The sequence below is a fragment of the Cryptomeria japonica genome, chromosome 1 (assembly GCF_030272615.1).
Source record: "Cryptomeria japonica chromosome 1, Sugi_1.0, whole genome shotgun sequence".
NCBI classification, from domain to species: Eukaryota; Viridiplantae; Streptophyta; class Pinopsida; order Cupressales; family Cupressaceae; genus Cryptomeria; species Cryptomeria japonica.
In genome coordinates this window covers 23,104,202-23,121,885 of record NC_081405.1, presented here as the reverse complement: position 1 = coordinate 23,121,885, position 17,684 = coordinate 23,104,202, and the positions used below count along the sequence as shown (strand labels likewise).

The following is a 17,684-nucleotide window of genomic DNA, read 5'->3' as shown; positions in this document are numbered from 1 at the left end:
AATCAAATGGTTTGTGAATTGTGATCGTGCATTTAATTGCTAGTGCTTGATGCCTAGCCTCAAACTAATTGACTTTTGATCAAATATTTCATGCTATCAATCCAAAAATGACATGTCCATGAGAAAGTATAATGAATGCAATACTCCATTTGCTTAAAGACCTAACGATTCACTTTTAAGATCTCTTCAACATACTCTTATTACATTTTAAAATTGAATTGCATGCTTAGTTGATTGCATTTATTTAATTAATATTGAGGGATATTTGATAGTGATTTATAACTTCTCTCACACTCGATCTCATGATATCTGAAACTTGTGTAGAAACAAAGCATGGCAGCTTACATGGCCACAGTTTCACATGACCATACCCTGGCGTCATCTTTGGGTTCAGTACCCCATGAGCCCCTCCATGTGACCTCGGTCGTAACGCTCGTAAGAGTAAACCACAAACAGCCGCGCTTTAAACATTGAGCGAATAAAACGAATCGCACGGTTGAAATATTCAGACTGCAAATCGTAGACGTTATATATACGTTATAAAACTGAAGCGTGATAAGCGGCGGGCGAAGCGGGTAGGTCCCATCAATACGACTAATGATTGCCAGCATTAATGTTACACATGTTTTCATGATGATATTATTTGTACGTACGGAATATCTCATCCATACTCATGCTATCATTTCACATAGTATTTCGTACGTAGGGATCAGTGCCATCTTATCCTACCCGCTTCTTGGCGGCCGTGTCGCGTATCATTTATAAGCCCCACCGCATCCCTGCCGTATATGCAGGAGAAGATGCTCGTTGGATAAGATGCTAAACATGCCCATCCTGTGGCAAGGAAATGAGGGCCGTACAATGATGATACACAATGTATGATGAGTAGAGATGGAAGGGGTCCCTTAAATGTGCCAAATTGTACAGTCAACGTTATTCTGTTCTTTAGCCGACCCTCGCTTTCTGAATATGTTAAATTTTATTGTTGTTGGTTATGGTCTTCAATTCCAATGCCCCTTTTCCCGTGAAACGCCCAGTTTCGAATAACTTCAAACCCTAGTGTACGAATTAATATGTAGAGGCAGCAGCAACTTCAAGTTGTGCACTGTAATTTAATGGCAGGGTAAGTAAAATTTTCGAGAAGCGTCTTCGTTTTCGTCTGTCCCCTTTTTTCCTCTTGTTTGAGTTGCATTTGGCGTGCTTACGATTTCATGCTAAGTTTTGCTTGTCAAGCACACAATTGGGAAATTCTATAGAATAGTAGGCAAAAGGGAGATTACAAGTAAAATTCGCTCCAGTATTTGAAAATGGAGCTTTGCTGTGCATTATCTTGCACTGTAATTTTAAGTATTTTTTTAGCTTGCGAGATTTTCTCTGTTAGAAACTTCTCAAGTCTAGGTTGATTCCTTTTTTTATTTAGTTTTACCCTGCAAAAGTTTGATTTAGTTGACCTGCTTTAACAATGCAAATTTCTGTCAAATTACTCTAAATTTTGCCTATTTTTTTGATGTTATAGATTGCTATTGAGTCCAAGGAAGGGCCGTGAGTGAATAATAGCATGTCTAACCTTTTTTTTTTCATGTTTAAGGCCGAGAATCCTGGGTATCTCCTGTTAATCTCCTGTTAATCTCCGCAATTTGCTAGGGTTTTTTAGTTGTTGTTCACGAGGATTGTATTTCTGTGTTTGGAATGTATATTGGCGTACATGAGGCGTCTGAACAAAGGGGTTGCTTTTCAAGTTATTCAGAGCTCCTGTGACTCACATTTACCAGCAGGAGAAGTAAATCATTCGAGTTGTGCAATTAGCCTTTGGGAGCTACTTGAATCATATGGTAGCCTTTGTTTCAATCAGTATCTTGTGCAGTAGTGGTTTGAAAGCTGAAAAAACTAACAAATGCTATTTTTCAGTAAAAAGATCATATAGGTGTTTAGCGTTACCGAAGATAAGAAATTTTTTTTTTTTTACACCAAATTCTTAATGTTCTTTCTGGATAAGTTCATTGCCTTCTGTCAAGAAACAAAGTAATGCGTTTGAGTGTATATCTTGGATTGATAATTCTTCCCTGGGCTAGCTAGACCATTTTCCTTTTCCTTAGTTTGTTTGGTTAGTCTTTTTCATTAATGTCTTGATTTTTTCTTCACTTTTTAATTGACCTGTTATGATTAATGTTAAATATCACATTCAATGAAGCCCTGATGATCACGGTGTGCTTATATCCTTGTAAGTCTTTGCGATTTCTGTTTCTCTTGCCGAAATAAACTCATTATTCCATGTTTGTTATCATATTATTGGACATATTACTCTACATTTAAGCAGCTATAAACTTTAGGGCTACAGTTTATGTTATATTATTAAATCATATCCGAGGATGATAGACCACCAGACATACTACTTTACATTTAATGTGCTGTATACTATACTGATACAGTGTATGTTCTATATAAAATTATTCCCAGGGATATCCACCTGATTTGAACATCTTAATATTAAGGCCACTATGATAAAGTCTCTTTCTTCTCATGCACATTTACTACTGTCACACTGACCTACAAGTGTGATATATCATTCTTCTGTATTTTGTTGTTGCTGCTTGAATGGCTCTGAAAATTTAAGTTTGCCTTTGCCAAGTGTGGGTTAATGAGTAGGTGGCATTTGACAACTGTGGAAATAAAAAATTAATCACTGGATAATTAGACTAGTGGATCAAGTGGAAGGTCTTGGGTTTATTTAGTCGAGACAAATATGGATGACACTTTTTAAAAATTTGATGCTATTTAACCTTGAAAGATTAGGTAGTGGTCCCATGGTGGGGGGCTTCCTACAGTATTTCAGAGGATGCTGCTGAGAAGTTTTAGGAGTTTTCACAGGTAGGTGGTCCCATGATTTTTTTGCAGCAGGCAAGCTTGAAACTTTAAAGCTCTGAAAATTTATGTAGCCGGTGTTCTCATGATTTTTTGGAACAACAGCAAAAGCTAAAAAAAAGGATTAGAATAGAAAAAATATTCCTAAATTTATTATCAGGAATCTGAAAAACTATATATGGATGACACATGGCAGCAAAATCTCCTAAGCTGGTGGGTGAAATATCCAGACCCACCCCAAAGGCACCCCCTAAAATCTAAAATTCAAAAAGTAGGGGATCCTATTTTCAGGGCCAAGATTCTAATCTATCCTGTAGCAATTTTTTTTTCATCTCATGGGACCCTCTGCTTCATGAAAACAGTTCTTGAAGCAGGTACCATGGGAACGCATGCTTAGTGGCAGAGAAATATTGTGCATGAAGCTTTGAAGGGAAAGAACAATTAGATATATAACCAGCAAGAGCTTGAGGGGTGTCCCTCGAAGAGCATTTTTATGTGAGAAGGAAATGTAAGAAGATTTGTCATCCACAAACAGTAGGGCCCAAAGATGGAATATGAAGTTGTGAGAAGAATAGGATAGTTAGGTTTGATAAATTTGTGAACTAATATCGTATGTGGATTTGAATTGATTGGTTTATTGATTCACCTATAGAATGACTTAATTAGGAAATGCTTTGTCTGAGAAAGAAGTACGAATCAAATCATTTTGCCTATATGTAGAAATCAATGGCTCACATCATTTCATTTAAAAGTGATGTGATCAAATTTTGACTAGAAATGTGTCAAGTTTGTTCTAAACTGGATGGTTTTGTATGCAGTTTTAAATCAAGCTACTTAATATAGTGATAGCCTGACATAATTCTGGTTTACCTAGATATAAATCTTTTATGAAACAGACACTTGATTACATTTTTATAATGAACTTATTTCAGTTGATGATTTATCAGTTGTAAAGAAAATATTAACCTGTACAATCTGGATATGTCTTGCTCATATCTTAATTAAACACTGACATGTATGCTAGATTTTCAGTTTGCAGGTTGCAAGAGAGGAAGTTTCATTTGCGAACTAATGGGTTACAGGAGCTCTGGTTAGAACCAAGCTGTTAAGAATATCAAAATGTCGACTGTTTGATCCATGATCTTACTATGACCTACAATATTTTGCCGCTGCTTTTTCACTGGTCATAACTGTCTGCCTTAATATTTTTCCTACAAGCATGCATAAATTACTATGATGTCATGTCAATACTAGACATGGGTTTGCTTACGCCATCATGGGAGTGAATTTTCAGTGTTGTGGGATTGGATTCCAGAAGATTTCAAAACCTTATTTGTCTTCCTCATTCTACTAGCAAGCAACTCCCTTGAAATTTATTATGGAAGAATTTTTGGAAAATATTTTTTCATCTCCATCTTCGTGGACAGAGATGGGTGGAGGTCAAACCAATAGCATCCCTGATGATTCTATTGGAGCATTTCAAGGGGACTTAAAGCTTTCAGCAATAACCGCTGATTCACTGCAGCTACAGAGACTTGTTGGCAGCAATGTTGCTGAAGGTGGATCTACTATGTTGCAGTTAAACACATCTGGCCCAGCCACACCACAAGGAAGCACATCCCAATTTCTGAATCCAGTTGGAGGGTTGTCGAGAACAGCTGTTTCAGTGCCTGAATTAGCATCAGGAGGAAGTAGTAGCAGTGAAGCATCTGGCTTTCAACAAGCTCTGGGCGATTCTCATTCATCACTTCCAGTCTGGAGTCAGTCTTATGCTGGCTCTACACCTCTTCCCTCAGCACTCGGACAAGTGAAATTAGAATCCTTTGCCATGAATGGAGAAACTGTTCATGGTGAAGGGCACCTTTTGGGTAAAAGGTCCCATCCTGAACAAAAACTGCTTGTCAGAGAAAATATATCCACTACTGTAAGTATGCTCTATCTAGCATATGGAGTACAACTTCTAGCTATTTTTGGCTCTTTTTGCAAGTGTGAATTAGAAGCATTCTAATCCATATGGTTTGTATGAGTGCAAAATTATCACCTGTGCATTATTTTATTGCTTATGATTCATAATATGAATATTTGGGTTGAACACTTCCAGGAGCACGATGAACATCAAGGAAACCTTTTAACTTCTTTTACTGGAGTGCAAACTGGTCAAACTCAGCTTGTTAGAACTGCAGGGACACAATCACAGCAACAGGTATGTTTGAAACTTCATATATTGCAATGCTATGTGGAAGATGAGTATTTTTTTCAAGTTGCATTCACCAAACAGTGAAAACACCCTTATCTGGAAGTGCTTTCTGAAACAGAATCTTAGGGCTCAATGTATACAATCAGGTGAGGGAAATTCTCTACAGCAGTATTGCAGTCATTCTGCTGTTTCACAAGTTCAATCAGGAGCTGGTGGTGGCAATGCTGTCAATGGAGCTACACGTCCTCGTGTCAGGGCACGTCGAGGTCAAGCAACTGATCCACACAGTATTGCTGAGCGGGTCAGAATATGTTCCCTCATTGAAGCATTGTAACAGCCAATTAATGTGTATGTACATGGGCTTATTTTTAACGTGGTTGTTTTAGATGCCTAGGGGCTTGTGATTCTTGTGACCTTTTTGGTCTTGAAGGATGACTTTTTTGGAACCTTTTAATTTCTCCTCTTGGTGTGCTATGGAAATATTTTTTTTTTCAACTGAGCACTATGTATGTGGCTTTTTCTGCAGCTTCGGAGGGAGAGGATTGCTGAAAGAATGAAATCTCTGCAAGAACTTGTTCCAAACTCTAATAAGGTATGTAACCAACTATGAAATGCTTTTAGTGGGGTTGTTTTATTGTTTATGTTCTCTTCTGGAAAATTTAATTTGAGTCCCAATTTATATCTCTTGGGAATTGCCATTTATTCTCTGGATTGTAAATCCTTAGGAATGGCAGTGGAATTTTTTTCTTTCATTTTTTGGAATCATCTGACTTCAAAATCAAAACTTGAAAATAAAGAATTCTTCGGATTCTACATTCAACTAGTTTTTAGGTTCATATATCTATTTATGTCCTTGTTTGATTTTTCACTTTTCATCCTTTCTGCTTGTCCAAGATTCTACTTTACTCTGGAGCATTTGGGGAATTCCAATAGATTGGTTTGTATATTGCTGCCAAAAAATGAATTAATAGGGTTTAATAAACATGGGCATTTATTTTAATTGTTTCATCCTATTTATGTTTTTTGACGACATCGATTTTCATCATTTCATGATTATATTATATATATCTAAATTGGAAATTCATAATTCCCTGTTTGTAGGTTCAATGCTGAATAACATCTAGTCTGTTTTCCTTTTTCTTTTTGCAAGTTGGCTTTTTGTATTCTGTGAAGCTATATTGCCTAAGCAAGCGTTATGAAATAGCCACACCTGTCTTGTTCATATCCCATGAACTATAAGTGGCTCATACAGGTGCAAGAAAATATTTTTATGGTACTACATTGACCACTAATTTGATTCAAAATGCCCCCAAACAAAGCAGCAGAACAGCAGAATTGGCTATAGCATTGAAGGACAGAATTGAAATCAAAGACTATTCATCTGTGTCTGAAACAGATATTCTTCATCGTATCCTTTTAGATACAATGACTAGGCTGGTGGCAACAACTATATAAAAACCGACATTTGTGTCTCCTGGTTCTTTTTAGTTAGTGTATTGAGTATTCTTCTTGTGGGGTGTCCTTTGCCTTAGAGGGGTATCTGTTCTGTCAAATTCGACGTGGTAGTTTCTAGATCAAGCATTCAACATTTGTATATATAAGAACCTAACATTTTTGTGGGGATTAACATGAATCTCCATTATGAAAGCTTTGATGATTTACCACTTGAGCTCATCCCATTTGACATTTATATTTCCATTTTTAGTTAGCCTCATGTTGTAATAGTAGTCATTCTTTCACCAATTTGACCTTTTGTAGTATCTTGTTGCACAATCATCTGTTTGCCTTCATGTATTTATGTAACCTTCAATGTTATCCCGTTTTTTGATTCACATGATGAATGCACATACATGATTCAGAATGTTTCGTCCATGTCTTTGTGAGACCCTTCCTTTAGTTACATGTCACTTTTTGGGGTCCCTTCATTTGTACCTCAATCTTACTTAAAAATTATAGAATTATATCTGAAATTTGGTCTCTTTTGTCTAACTTTTCTTGTTTTTCTTTTCAAGTTGAAAAGAAATGTCTTTTGTGAGTTTCCTTTAATTTTCTTCCCTTATTTACCGATAATTTTCAAACTTTTTTTCCTTCCAACACTCTGTTTCTTCCCTTAAGCACTTTAGTTTAGTCTTAAGTGTTGGTTTATGCCGCCTTAGTATTTCAATTTTTTTATTTTCTTTAATGTTTACTCTTATTTTTCTTATTTAATTATTTCCTTAATTTGTCTTAAAATCAAAGGCTTCTTTTATTTTATTTTTTTTCTTTCAACAACTGTCTGCATTTTGCCAAGTTATTGTTTTCAGAGTTTGTCATGAGTCCAATATTGATGATTACCATTGCCTTCCAACCATTCATGTGCTTCTCCACTAAGAAATTAAGTTCTTCAAACATTACATAATTTCCCTTTTTCATGATTTTCAATTGTTCTGATAGATTTTTGTTTCTTGCATAATATGTCTATTTATCAACTTTTCTCCAAAAAAATTGGTTCAGGTGACAATGTTACATATGGAAAAATACCGAACCATCCAGTTTTGAAAATATTTTGTGTCATGTTGGAATTTTTTTTTCCTTTAAAATATTAGGTATTTTTAACCAGGCAATCTCTAGAAATAAAAAGAAAAAAAACATCTTATTTTTTATTCCATATATGCATTGTATCTCTAAGAAGCAACATATTATTCTTTTACGAGCAACAAATTATTTTTCGTAGGCACTACATTATTTACTGCTATTTATATTTGTAACGTGCACACAGGTACCTTCATTGACATGCATGCACAGTTGGAGAAAAATCTGAATTTCTCATGCACTTAACACTGTACTGCCCTTGCCTAGCAATGCCATGAGCAATGCCTCACTGACAAATATCTCACTGTCATATTTTTCATGCTATACTGCTAAATAAATTATAGTAATTGTAACTAGAACCTTAGGAAAACTACATTTTTCGTCATTCCTTGAATGCTAAGTTGATAACTATGCATTATTTATCATTGTCATCTAGAGGTTTCTCATCATATCTTTTACATTAAATGCGTTATTCACAAGTGATTTTAGCAACCAAAGTTTATTTGAATCTCGTTTCAAGTTTCAAGTATATAACCAGATTTTTTTTTGAATATCTTTTCAAGTTTCAAGGATATTTCTTCTTTTTCCAGGTGGTTAAAGGAAAAGTTTAAATTAAATAGCTATGGATACCCTTGTTATTCTGCCTTAAAGCAGGGAAGTTATAATTAAAGGTAATGAACAGTTATGATTAGATGTATGGGACCAACAGATATTTCCAAGACAAAAGGAAAAGCCTGGTATTGGATTGTGATTTTCATGCTTGAGAATGGGAGAAACTCGTAACTTATTGCATCTCTCCATGGATCATAGGTTTGTGCTTGCAAATTACCATTACATGTTGATTTGGTACATATAATAGTTTGCAAAACTCGAAGACTTGAATACAATCAGCAAATACAGTTCTATCGTCTATGAAATTATGATATGCCTGTAAGATGACTTGTTGTTGGATGTAGCCAAAAATATTATTAGATAAATAACCATCATATTTAAGTTTAGTATAAATATTCTAAAAGAAACATCAGCCTTGACAAAAAAACTGCAATTATTATTACAGAATGATGAGATGGAGAGTCATATAAATGCAAACTATTTTGTTCCCAATGACTCTAAATATGAATGCTAGCTCTGATTGTTTCTGTTTTCCGAACAATTTCTCTGATCAACAAAATATTTAACATGTTTACTGGCAGGTCTGTTAAATTCGTGCCCTAGATCAGTAATCAGATTTGTAACATTTAATCATGCCCTAGTTTATTAATCAGATTTGTAATTTAGTAAACTATAATCAAGTAAATTCAAGAATGAAACAAGGAACCAAGAGACAAACACAAATACCCTGGGAAAACCTCCAAGGACGAAAAATCCAGCATTAAAGACCCACAGGTCAGATTATGTATTCACTCTTATTGCACAAATACAGTACTTAGTTTGCTTTTCTGAATCTGATCTTTATATATCAGATCTGCCCTTTTTGCATGCTTCAAGACTGCACCAAAATGCCCTATATCCTCTTGAATAAGTTTGCCCAATCCTTGGACAAATTCGCACAACCTTCTTTGGTGATTTCGCACCTCTTGTTTGCAGAGCTAATTCGCTGATTTCATGGATAACTGAATTGTATTTGCATTTGCAATTTAACCTTTATTTATATGAGTCCTTAGCCTTTATTAAATCCAAGTCGGCCTCCCTCTTTTGGTGCCAATTTATTTATTGTGGCGTGGAGTATTTAGGGTGGCGTGGAGGTATAGGGCTGGGCTCAACTTGGGGGCACGTTACCCCTTTAGGATAGGACCCAGTCCTATATGGGTTCGGATGTTGCCTTAAGGCAATCTGAACCCATTTTTACCTAGTTACAAACAACAAGGTCTACCTTACCCATATCATTCTAGCTTCCTCCAGTTCTTTTAAACTGATCCTCTTACAAGAAGAGTGTGAAGGCCTTGTTTTCTTGTATATATAGCACTAAAAATAAGGAGGGAAAAGATCCATTATATCTCTTGATATGTGGATATGCATTCTCGTTGGTTGAAGTTGTCCTTCATTATTACTTTGGTCCCCAGTGAATTGATCTTGTATTTATGTTCAAGGAAACAATTTCCGTGTAGGTTCATTTCACTTTCCTAGCATGTAGTTCCAACTTGGAGCTTGCTTTAATTGCTATTGCTCTTCTTAGAAGTTGTCTTGTCCCATTTTACAGATCTTTACACAAAAATTCTCAGTTCCCTTACCTCTGCTTGTAGTCATTACTTGTTGGGGGAAGTAATGCAATCGTTGCAACAGTGCTTCCATATATAGCAGGTTGGCTCTCCTGTAATAGTCAGGATCTCCCATTGTATGCCAACAGAGCCTGATCAGTCTGAAACTTTCCTCCTAGACTGCTGCATCCTGAGGTCAACTTTGTTGGGGATTGTCAGCTACAGTCTCTGGATATTTCCTAGGGGTGATGGAAAGGGGAGGGAAGGAGAAAAATGAATATGCCACTATTTGGAGGTAGTTCCATAGTGTTGCACTCTAAAGAAAGATCTTGATAAGTATGTAAGACTCCTGAGAACTTATACAATTCATTTCTGAAACTAGTAGAGGAGAATGATCAGGCTGCTGCTGTTTTCATGTTGCAGTGGCTGAGGTTCAGGACTATAAAACAACTCAAAAGATGTTAATGATTTGATGACAAAGGAATCAAAAGAGCTCAATGGCTGTTTTCTGTTGAATAGCTCAAAACCAGATATACAGGTTAAGATAAAGGTTGCATGGAGTTGGCATATCGCAATTCCATCCAACCGAGAATTTTTGAAATATGAAGTAGTGGCGAAATAGGAGCAGATTCAGAAGCAGCTGGATGATGAATATTTATGAGCCTAAGTGCTGATTAATTCATGACACCTTGGACATTAGTGGTGTTTTTTGATACTTACTGCAGATTCTGATTATCATGTGTTTCAATTATGAGGAGGATTCCCAAAACAAGGTTTAGCTTGATAAGTAACTCATTTATGTGGCAAAATATAGGAAAGGGCAGGTGATTACAGTTAGGAAGGACCACAAGTGAGGTTTGTCTGTAATTACTGGGCAGGGATGACTCCTCACCTCTTGGATGGACTCATCTCTGATTTCCAGTGTTTTCCAATACAGGTGCTTCACATTTAAGGGGCATATCTGGCTATATTTTGGATCTCAGCCTTGGACAGAATTTTTGTATTTTGGGAATTGTTTGTGATGCTGGAGGAATCGCTTGCTTAGTTTGAGACTGTTTTTGAGCTTTTGTTTGGCCTGCACTGAAGATTCCAGATGTATGGCTCTGCAAGGCAGAATTTTTGTAGTTTGGGAATTGATTGTGATGCTGGAGGAATTTCCTGCTTAGTTTGAGACTGTTTTGAGCTTTTGTTTTCCCTGCCCTGAACATTCCAGATGTGTGGCTCTGATTTTGCAGAGGATCACCCATTTGGGAGGTTTTGTTGTTTGTTATTCATTTCTCCTCAGATTTTTTTAATTGACATCAATGCTATGTTGCCAGTTCAGGCTCAGGTTTTGCGGTTCGCCAATTTCATCCTCTGGCTTTGGTGTGGTGGGTTGGCCATATATATAATATTGAAAATATACATTGTTTGCACATAATGTATAAAATTAAATACAGAACACAGCTGATAATAGGTATTTCAATGTCAATTGTTGAACGTAAAGATGCTGCTCTGCACATGTAAAATCAATATAAATCATCTTATTGCTTTTCATCAACAGCATCAACGCCATTAGCTGGTTCATTGAAAGGACAAGCAGCACTGGTGCCATTCCCACTCGCTGTACCACACAAGTGATGCTGTGTAGCAGCCTCTTTTGCCTCATCCTCTGTTGACCCTAAGGAAAGTTTTTTTTAGGGTTTTTTTTTCCTTTTCTTTGTTGTTAATTTAATTTTCCACTTTTTACCATTTAAAAAATAGTTTTTGGGTCCCATGCAGATTCTCCCTGGGTTTGCATAAGGTCCTGTTGGGCCTCTGGGTTCAGTGTTGGTACTTTAAGATGCAGTTGTGCTGAATCCAAAGGCCTGGGGCTGACCCTGGGTAAACCCAGGCAAGACCCGGACCAGGATCAGAATTTGGTCTGAACTAGTGTGGGTTTGGCCAGGGTTACTGTGCAACCTAATAACATAGCATTAGTGGTAATCCTTAACATGATCTCGAATATGAGATAGCACACAGTTCTTTAGAGAATGCTATCTTGTTAGGAGATTTTTTAGATCTTTATAGTTCCCAGTCTATGATATTTTGAGGATGAGTTGGTCACTCTTGAGTTGAATTTGATAGAAATTGGGTTCGACAAGTGTTTAGAGGACAAAGCAGATCCAATTATTGTTCATGGGATGCATCTTCCCAAGATGACTGAGTTAAATGGACAATTTTGTTAGATATATTATAGATTAATAGGACATGAATTAGATTGGTTTCATTTTGGCACATTGGTGATTTAATATAACATCCAAATTGGGATATATTTGTTTACTTTGTTGAGAATTTAATCGTATTTGCTTATGAAGGTTACAGATAGCCACTTTGGCTTCCTGTTGAAAGTCTATTTAATGGGCACAATTACAATGCAATAGTACCAATTATTTTGTGGCTTTGTTTTTGCTAAATATCAATTCCTTCAATAAAGTTATTGTTTATTTAATATTTTCTTTTCTATGGGCCTACGGTCTTAATTGCTTCTTCACGACGAAGTTGTTTCATGTTTCTTATTCTCTGCATGTCCAAGGTCTCCATAAATCTGATCAGCTGCCTATTGTGGAGACCATTTTCAGATGGCCATTACTTTGTCAAGTCCTTTTACTTCTCCTCACTTGGACTCCCCACCAATGACCACCTCAAATCATCAGTAATTATGAGGACTTGATGTTTTTGCATATGAGACTCTGTTATAACATCTAGTTCCATATTTTTCCTCCCATTGCCATTTCTACTATGAAATTTAATTTCTTAATTAGTTGCCTAGGAAGCAGCCCAACCCTCCCCGTTGCTTATTATCAAGTCTTCCTTCTGCTTTCCCTCACAGCTCTTTCCAGTGAACAAATGGTATGAGAACAATTGCAATGTTTTGCATCAAAAGCTTTAGTATCATTTAGCTATTACTCCTGGTTTAGTATTTTGTAGTCATTGCCTACAATAGATAAACGTTGCTTTCTTAAGCATATAAGTGTAATTTTGTGTAATCATACCTCTCCTAGGACCTTTCAATTATTCTTCTTCCACATAACTTAAATTTTTGCTCTTTCGATATCTTAGGTTAATTACTTGTTCTTGGATCCTCTCAGTCTTTCTCCTGTCTTTTTTTCATTAAGTACTTGTTCTTGTCTCCTCTCAATCTTTCTCCTGTCAATTTTTCATCCACATCATTCAAAGGGCCGGGCCATGTGAAGATTCTGTGCTAATGAAGTAGCTATCTCATCTTGGTCATCAATCAAATCCTGATATATGGTGTTGAATCTGTGACTTATCCAATTTATATCCTTTTAATGTTGTTTGTTTTGGTTTCCTTCCTAGCCAAGCACCTGATAATCTTGGTCATCATTAATCAAATCCCACTGTTGAATCTGTGACTTATCCAATTTATATCCTTTTAATGTTGTTTGTTTTGATTTCCTTCCTAGTCCCAGCACCTGATAATCTTTTTAATAACTCTTTGGGAGTACCTGAAAATAATTAATATATGTTTTGGTGTATTCTTCTCCTATGCAACCAACCACCGTCAGAAATTGATCCTTACATATGGACTGCTCATATTGCTGCTTTCTCAGTGTCTAACATCAAGTACCTGTTCGTATATCATCTTCACCTTCCTCTTGTCAATTTTACACCATCATCCTTATTGAAAGTGCAGGGTGATTTGAAGGCTCTCAGAAAGTGTTTGATTTTTGGCATTTTCATCAAATCCTCATAGAGGATGCAAAATTCTAGACACATCCAATTTTTGTTCTTTCCAATGTTCTTGTTCTGGTTTCCTTCGTAGTCTTAGCACATGATAATTCCTTTTTCATCACTGAGTGCACATGAAAATAATTGTTGCACCTTCATGATGGACCTTGCCTTTTCCGAGTGTTATGTCAGTTCTATTGAATACACCTCTAAGATGGGTAGAAGAGGATTTACTCTAGGGCCAGAAGTCAGGCTCCGAATGATAGACCATATCTCCACTCTTTGTTGGAGACTTCTGGAAGGCTTTTGATACTATTCCAACACTTCCTAAACTTCTAATAGCTTAGTGATCTTTTGTCACTTGATTCTCTTAGGTGTTGCTGGTTGGTTTAGGCTCTCTTACTGTAAATGGATTTTTGAAGGATAGGATGAATACTGATGACACTAATCACGGCTATCTACAAAATATCAGTCACTTTATTTCAGAATACAGGTACCACTATCCTACTTTCTGTGGGACTCACATCAATAAGCACAGTCAGGGCACAAGGAATCCTACTCAATGAGGTAATAGTTGTCTGATCATCCAGGTCTAGCTCCCATGTTTTCATTTTTCCTTTCAACAATTCAGGAAGGGTTGCAACAAAATCTATCTTTCTAGTTTTGTGATGCTTGATAGATAGTGTTGGAGTCTGGCAAACCGAAGATTATGGCTTTAACGCTACTAAGGGAGGCCCTTTTGTTTCTCAATTTCTAACATTTTTTTTTCCGATGGCAGCTATTAAGATACTTTTTTCTGTACTTGTACTGGAGTTTCATTTATTCGTAACTTTTGATGTGTGAAGAACATGAGAGCAATTTAATTTCATTTTGCTGAAGATGGGGATCTCATTAAACTCACTGACATATCTGGCTTATGGAAGTGGGCATGGACATAATTTGCAAACTCAGCAAGTTCTCACCAAACTCTGGGGAACTTGTGAGTTTTCACTGAGCTCGGGAGAACTCGAAGTCTTCACAATGTTGGGATAACTTGTAATTTTTTCTGCCTGGCAAGGAGCTTGCGAGAGACTTGTATGTCTAATCATGCAGACCCTATAAAACCTCCTTTTTTCTGTTTTTGCCATTTTTCTCTTAAGCAATTATGATCTTAGTGACATGAATTGATTGTCAAGTGATTGGAAGGATGGATTTCTTGTGATCCATGAGGTGTACGACCACAAGTTTCTTTACTCTCCTAGGTATACTATAGAAGCAGAAGAATTAAATGACCAGTGTGTGTATCAATGATGGATGCCATACAGGCTGGTTAAGTGATAATTATAAAAAATGACATGTGGCATGAAGATCCCTATGGCTTTCCTTCTTTTTGTTGGTCATATGCTTGTTTGTTTGACATTAATCTCGGTTTCTCATGGTGATTTTTTTTGCTTCTTTTCACAACTTACGATGTTTTTGCTTATTTTCTCTTATCTACTTTAGGATATCAAAACCAAGTATGATGTTCAGTGTATAAATCTAACATGTTCTAATTTTCAGGTGATTGACAGTAAATGGGATAGGTAAAGAACAATAGAGCATAATTTATGGTTTAACTCATTGTGATAGAGGGATATGCTTCAGTTCACAGTTTACAGTCCTTTCCAAACTTAAGCCATCTACCCATGTTAGACTCAGAGAATAGAAAGCTTCATTGTCATACAATAGCCATATTAGAAGCTGTTGTTCTGGGGAACAAGAGATTTCATTTTGTACCAGTCCTTTCCAAACTTCAGCCATCTACCCATGTTAGACTTAGAGAATAGAAAGCTTGATTGTCGTACCATAGACTTATCAGAAGTTGTTGTTCTGGGGAACAAGTGATTTCATTTTGTACCCTGATATTTGTATTCTATCTAATTGTGAATGTATAATAGCTGCTCAGCTGGCTAAAGAGGGTTCGTTCATTCATTTTGTGCAGACAGACAAAGCTTCCATGCTTGACGAGATCATAGACTATGTCAAATTTTTACAGCTGCAAGTGAAGGTTCAGACCATAACTTTTGTTTCTTAAACCATTATTTTGTAGGTGATACAATATGGGTAAAGCAATTTCTAGTGATTGATTGCGTGTCCTGCAGGTTCTGAGCATGAGCAGGCTCGGTGGCGCAGGTGCAGTTGCTCCGCTTATTGCTGATGTTCCACCTGAGGTACTTGTCTTGAATGTTGTCTCTGATACACAATTGAAGTGACTACTTTGGCTGAAACTCTGATATTTAGTTTTTGCTGCTCACTTAATTTCTGTGTTTGTTCTATGGTTACACAGGGATCTGGTGGTCTCATGTCAACAGCCTTAGGCCAAGCTGGTGGAACCTTGCCTCTGTCACAAGAGGGCCTTGCTTTTGAACAAGAAGTTGCAAAACTAATGGAGTCAAACATGACTACTGCTATGCAATACTTACAAAATAAAGGACTTTGTTTGATGCCCATTGCACTTGCATCAGCTATATCAAGTTCTAGTGGAAAGTCTCTGGTTGCAACTGTGCCAGGAAAGAGTGTTGATAGTGGTGATAGACAGAAATCAGACATGCAATCTGGAGTCTTACCTTATAGCAACAATTCAACATCCATGGGAGTCAGAGCTGCTCAATCTGGCATTGATGCCTCTATAAAGGAGAGTTCAATCAATATAGATGGCAGGGAAGAAACTGTGTCAGATAAATCAAATGGGGTTGCACCTATGCTACCATGTGACATGTCCAAGGTTGGCTCCCAAAACAGAGAAGAAGTGTCCAGGCGAGGCCAATTATAAGTCAGTGCAAGTCAAATTTTCACCATATATTACATCATAAATGTTGAATGCGCTCTTTTGGAATATGCACAGATAAAAATTAATGATAGTACACATATTTGCTTTATAGTAGAAAATATAATGGAATGCAATAGCATTAGTTTTTGGAGAACAACAATCAGATGAACTGCTTTTAATACCGGGATAGTTAAGTTCGTTCTAAATGCTTGTTTTGGCATCCATTAAATTTTTGCTTTCTTTGATTCCACAGAAGCAAAGTCATAGGAGACAGAAATCTTAGGAGCTTTCTTGGAAATATTGCTGGCTGTGGGAAAGGGTTTCTTTGTTGCATCTGTCTGGAATGTTGATTATGCCTTGTAATCTTAACTGTCCATGATTACTTAAATGGCTTTGGCTATGCAAGGTCTGGTAGGAGCATGATATGTAATGTATAAGCGCACATTCGATTTCAATCAAATCAGAGCTGGAACACTACTGGCATAGTGGTGCCATCCTTTGTCATTTGACTTTTCTTTTGTTCATTTGTTGGATACTAAATAGTTGTTCTAGTTTAATGCTTCTGGTCATGCACGAGCAGCAAAGCAGTCCAAGAATCTATTTAGCTACTGATTGTCGTTTACATTTTAGGAAAAGCCAATTTTTACCCTCCTTTTAAAAGTTGGATGATATCTTGGAGGTTTGCTTCAGTGAGCTCTACAGTTTTGGTTCTGATCGAAATAAGCTTTATGGTGTAACAGTTTTGGTTCAGAATGAAGGTTGAACATTTTAATTAATGCTGTCTCTTAGGTATTTTGATCGGTTATCTTTTGATTGCTTTGCAAATAGAAATTCATGAGAGACTTAAGACTATAGTTTCATATGAAGATACTTCTCAAAGTGACTTAAAGATGCACTACTTCTTGTTGGGATTATCAAATGTTAGCTTGCAACCTAGAAAACGATGTTGGGATCTGAGCTTTAGGTGTGCTTAGCACTGAATGCGCAGGCCTCTCTCCAAAAATGCAGGCATTCTGACCTCCATTTCTTGTTAAGTCTAGCACTTTCATAAAACTTTACTTTTTCATGGATCGTTATAGTCAGCTACGTGTTCACCAAGAAACTCTACTATTAAGGATGGGTCCCATGTCGTCCCTATCCCTATTTGGGGAAGAGGAATCAAGACACATTTATTTGGAATAGAAATAAAGTGAGGACTGAAATAAATCAGATTATAAAAAGGCATAAGTATATACAGCAGAAATAAATTAATTTAGAATAAAAATCGAGAGCAACAATAAGTATATTTCAGAAATCAAGTTATTGCAGCCATTTGAATAATCTTAGACTTAATCATGAGATATTCTCTTATAATTAT

General features: G+C 36.5%; 1 protein-coding gene across 2 annotated transcripts; it reads left to right on the top strand.

Annotated features, from left to right (window-relative positions):
• Positions 1-940: 940 nt before the first annotated feature.
• Positions 941-16,831, top strand: LOC131028709 (transcription factor bHLH49). 2 transcript variants are annotated; one of them, XM_057959046.2, is made up of 9 exons: positions 941-1,123; positions 3,895-4,786; positions 4,964-5,065; positions 5,178-5,360; positions 5,586-5,651; positions 15,500-15,565; positions 15,660-15,728; positions 15,845-16,330; positions 16,581-16,831. In XM_057959046.2, exons 2-8 carry the CDS (start codon positions 4,241-4,243, stop codon positions 16,328-16,330), a joined length of 1,518 nt encoding a protein of 505 aa, XP_057815029.2. In that variant the 5' UTR covers positions 941-1,123; positions 3,895-4,240; the 3' UTR covers positions 16,581-16,831. The 2 variants fall into 2 exon arrangements, with proteins under 2 accessions (XP_057815029.2, XP_057815030.2); XM_057959047.2 differs by lacking the exon at positions 941-1,123 and adding an exon at positions 1,144-1,832 and having other exon boundaries at positions 15,845-16,831.
• The last annotated feature ends 853 nt before the right edge of the window (positions 16,832-17,684 follow it).

Bases quoted from the DNA above. Each gene is read 5' to 3' on its own strand.
- LOC131028709 (XM_057959046.2), top strand. From the start codon at position 4,241: ATGGAAGAATTTTTGGAAAATATTTTTTCATCTCCATCTTCGTGGACA. The intron at 5,361-5,585 runs GTCAGAATATGT...CTTTTTCTGCAG, and splicing joins CACACAGTATTGCTGAGCGG to CTTCGGAGGGAGAGGATTGC. The intron at 5,652-15,499 runs GTATGTAACCAA...CATTTTGTGCAG, and splicing joins TTGTTCCAAACTCTAATAAG to ACAGACAAAGCTTCCATGCT.